Here is a 4,629-nt window from a genome sequence, read left to right as displayed (position 1 = left end):
ATGGATGGTGCTGCCCTGGCTGTGAGAGAAGAAGTTCCTGGTCTGCACAGTGCCTGGTCACGCCTGAGAATGGGCTTCATTTCAGGGCCACTGGATCAAATGCCCTACACCACCACATGCACCAGAGAGGCCCTGCAACTCTTCTCACCAGTGCCAAATGTTGACAAAGAGCTCATCAACCCATCACCTTCCCTGATGGACGTTCCTTACCCAAAGGTATGAACCTCACAAAGGGTAATATTCAATGCCTTTAACCTAACCACTCAAAAGCACACACAGAAAATGCAAGAAATCCATCCATCCTTGAGCAGTTCTTCAGCCATGTAGGTCTCCATTTCCTCATCAGTAAAACAGATACTTTGTGGCTTGGATGAAGTATATGAAATCCTTAGTATAGAGCTGGACTACAGCAAAAGGTCAATAAATATCAATGTCCTTCCTGTGCATGAGGAGCTTTTTCCACTACAGAAAACTGGTCTAAATGATCAGGAGCATCCCTTTCAATTCTGATATTCTATGGGAATGGGATCCTAAACTTCTAACATTCTCCAGTGCTAACAACCCATCATCTTTCTAATCCATGATTTTAGACACTAATATTCATTCCAATTTGGTGGCCCTGATATTCCTTGATTCCACACTCCAAGATTATAAGACATATATGCCCAACATTTCTTCATTGTTGGAACATTTCTAACATCCCTCATGTTTGGTGAAATCTTTCTGAAACTTCATTGTGTTCAACAGAAAGGACTATATATACATCAGTTAACACGATGATGATCAATCCATGAACTCTTCTCCACATGGAGATGGTAGAATCTGGATGTTGTCTCTGGACATTATACTTAAAGTTAAAAGCACTGAGATGTGGATGGCTAGAGAGAGAATCATAGAAGGATCGAGGTAGGTTTAGTCCTTATGTTATGAGACTTCAAGGCAAATGAGGGAGGTCAAGGACCCAGTGTCACGAGTCAGGTATGGTACATGTCTCAGAATCATACTGGAGAGCAGCTGATGACTATGTCTGATACTACAGTTATGGGGGTTCACCTATGTCAAGCCTAACCTTGCCACATCTTAGCTGCATGATCCTATGCAAGTCCCCCAGCCTCTCTGAGCCTCAGGTATCTCATCTGAAAAATGAGGATATGAATGTGTTTTCCATGGATAGTGGCTGTGAGGATCAAATGGATTAATATATATTTCCCACTGGCACATGGGAAACATTTTATAAACATAAAAATGAGCTACCATTTGGGTTACTACAAACATTCAGCCTCCAATTCTTTCCTGCTTCTCCCTCCAGGTTTCGTGGTTTTCTCATCCTCACTTACACACAGGTGCTTCCCCACGCCCACATGACCGCCCCAAACCAGGATCGTCCCCATCAGAGTGATAGGAAGTGACTCTGATTTGTAATACCCAGTTGGTTTCTGCATCCACTTCTCCTCTGCTGGCTGAAAGACTAGGACGATAGCTGACAGTCACATCAGTGTGACTGATATGACTCTGTCTCTCATCTGTTCCACAGGAATCTGTCTCACTGGACTTTGATGCCCTTCACCACAACCTGAAGGTCTGGCATAACCCAGAGGTATGAAGACCAGGGATGAGGGGATTTGATGATCTCTCAAGATGAACACCTCCTCCCTCTCCCACCTCTGGGAATCCTGACCCTTCATGGATTGGAAGGGGGGTTTGATCCCTATGTGCCCTGGCATGATGGTCTCTCTGAAGCTGTTTAATCCTTTCTGGTTTTCACTTGGTTCTGCTCAATATAGCCATGTCTTCCTGCCTTCTCAGAACATAGCTGTGGATCATAACAAATTATGGATAACATTGAGAAGAATGGGAATTCCAGGACACTTAATTGTACTCATGAGGAACTTGTACGTAGACCAGGAGGTTGTTGTCCAAACAGAACAAGAAGATGCTGCATGGTTTAAAATCATGAAAAGTGGGTGTCAGGGGTGTATCCTTTTACCATACTTGTTCAATCTGTATGCTGAACAAACAATCCAAGAAGCTGGACTATATGAAGAAGAATGCAGCATCAGGATTAGAGAAAGACTCATTAAAAACCAGTGATATGCAGATGACACAACCTTGCTTGCTGAAAGCGAAGAGGACTTGAAGCACTTACTGATAGAGATTAAGATTACAGTCTGCAGTATGGATTACACCTCAATGTAAAGAAAACAAAAATCTCCGTAACTGGACCAATAAGCACCATCACAATAAATGAGAAAAGATTGAAATTGTAAAAGATTTCATTTTATTTGAATCCACAATCAACATCTATGGAAGCAGTAGTTAATAAACCAGACTTCATATTCACTAGACAAATCTGCTGCAAAAGACCTCTTTAAAGTGATAAGGAGCAAAGATGTCGCTTTGAAGAGTGAGCTTCACCTGACCCAAGCCATGGTATTTTCAATCACTTCATTTGCATGTGAAAGCTGGACAATTAATAAAGGAGACCAAAGAAGAGTTGATGCCTTTGAACTGTGGTGTTGATAAAGAATACTGAAAATATCACGGACTGCCAGAAGAATTACCAATCTGTCCTGGAAGAAATGCAGCCAGAATGCTCCTTGAAAGTGAGAATGGCCAGACTTCATCTCACCTAATTTAGTCATGTTGTCTGAAGGGACCATTCCCTGGAAAAGGATATCATGCTTAGTAAAGTAGAGAGCCAGCAAAAGAGGGAAAGACCCTCAACAAGATGGATTGACACACTGGCTTCAGGGGTGGGCTAAAGCATAGATTTGTGAGGATGGCATACAACTGGGCAGTGTTTCATTCTGTTGTACGTAGGGTCACTGTGAGTCAGAGTCAACTGGACAGCACCTAACAACAACAGCAACCTTTCTCAGTCAAGCTCACTGCATTTTCTACTACACTTACCAATCTGCCTCTCCACTACATGGAATAAATAGTTTGCATGGTTTCAAATTCAAATACCTTGTGTATCTCAACTATTCAAGTCATATACTTGAAATGTTGTGTCATGATTTGAAGAAAATTTTACAGAATTTGTGTCTTCTCTATTTCATCAGTGTATGCTAAAATAAGTTTTCACTTCATTTTTATGCTCAAATACCTATGACCACTCTCTCAGTTTGCAAATTTCTTCATATAAAATAGTATCTGTACAACATGAATTTACACAGCATCCACATAGTCCAATATTTGCACAAAAAGTATAAAAATGAAGAGAATAAACTGTGTCATCAAGGAAAATGGAAGAGTATAGATGAAATTAAAAGTAAAGAGCTTTAATTGAGAGGCAAGACAATTCACATATTGGGAATCACAAGGCCCAGAGGATTCTGAAGTAGGTGATACAAGGAGGAGACAGTTCAGGAAGCTTTTATAAGAAAACACAAGAAAGTTCAGTAAAACTTCAATGATTGCTTGACATTTAGGTAATGACTATAGACCTTATAGTAAATATTCTTTGATTGGGTAACATTTAGGTAATGGTTACAAAATGATTACATCTGATTAGTAGGGGATTACATACATTTCTTTTTTTTTTTCTTTCTAAGTTGTTGTTTTTGCTGTTAAGTGCCATTGAGTCCTCTTTGACTCATAACGACTCTATGCACAGCAGAACGAAACCCTGCCCGGTCCCACGCCAGCTCCACAATCTCTGCTGTACTTGAACCCATGCCACAGCCACTGAGTCAATCCATCTCGTGGAGGGCCTTCCCCTCTTTCGTGGACCCTCCACCTTACCAAGCATGACATCCTTCTCCAGGGAATGGTCCTTTCTGATAACATGATCAAAGTAGGTGAGACAAAGTCTGGCCATTCTCGCTTCCAAGGAGCATTACAGCTGCAATTCCTCCAGGACAGATTTGTTAGTTCTTTTGTCAATCCATGGTACTTTCAGTATTCTTCACCAACACCACAACTCAAAAACATCAACTCTTCTTTGGTCTTCCTTATTCATTGTCCAGTTTTCACACACATATGAGGTGATTGAAAATACTATGGCTTGGGTTAGGTGTACCTTAGTCTTCAAAGAGACATCTTTACTCTTCAGCACTCTATAGAGGTTTTTTTGCAGCAGATTTGCCAAGTGCAATACATTGTGTGATTTCTTGACTGATGCTTCCAGTGTGTTGATTGTGGAACCAAGTAACATGAAGTCTTTGATAACTTCAATCTTTTCTCCATTTATCATGATGGTGCTTATTGGTCCACTTGTAAGTATTTTCATTTTCTTTATGTTGAGGTGTAACCCATACTGCAGACTGTAGTCTTTAATCTTCATCAGGAAGTGCTTCAAGTCATCCTCAGTTTCAGTAAACAAAGTTGTGTCATCTTCATATTGCAGTTTGTTAATGAGTCTTCCTCCAATCTTGATGCCATGTTCTTCTTCATGTAATCCAGCTTCTTAAATTATTTGCTCAGCATACAGATAAAACAAGTCTGGTGAAAGGATACAACTCTGACACACACCCTTCCTGATTTTAAACCATGCAGTATCCCCTTGCTCTCTTCAAAAAAAAACAGCCTCCTCACTGTCATCCACTTGGAAGGGGATCTATGTAGCAGATCCTTGATAGAGAGGGAGAACATGTGGAGCAAAACTCAAAATCATTTGGAGAAAAAAAA

The 4,629-nt window shown here is 40.7% G+C and overlaps 1 protein-coding gene across 1 annotated transcript in view; it reads left to right on the top strand.

The window, feature by feature from the left end:
• LOC103201932 (cytochrome P450 4A6-like) overlaps positions 1 to 4,629 on the top strand; it is a 51,237-nt gene continuing 46,608 nt past the window's right edge. The window contains exons 1-2 of the mRNA XM_007946702.2: positions 1 to 216; positions 1,535 to 1,597. Of these exons, the coding sequence (XP_007944893.2) occupies positions 1 to 216; positions 1,535 to 1,597 (279 nt within the window). The remainder of the gene's footprint in view (positions 217 to 1,534; positions 1,598 to 4,629) is intronic.

Source organism: Orycteropus afer, unplaced genomic scaffold, assembly GCF_000298275.1.
Source record: "Orycteropus afer afer isolate SDZICR_OR568_19922 unplaced genomic scaffold, OryAfe1.0 scaffold00169, whole genome shotgun sequence".
Lineage (NCBI taxonomy): Eukaryota > Metazoa > Chordata > Mammalia > Tubulidentata > Orycteropodidae > Orycteropus > Orycteropus afer.
Note: the sequence above shows the minus strand (reverse complement) of the source record. Positions and strands in the feature narration are given on the sequence as shown.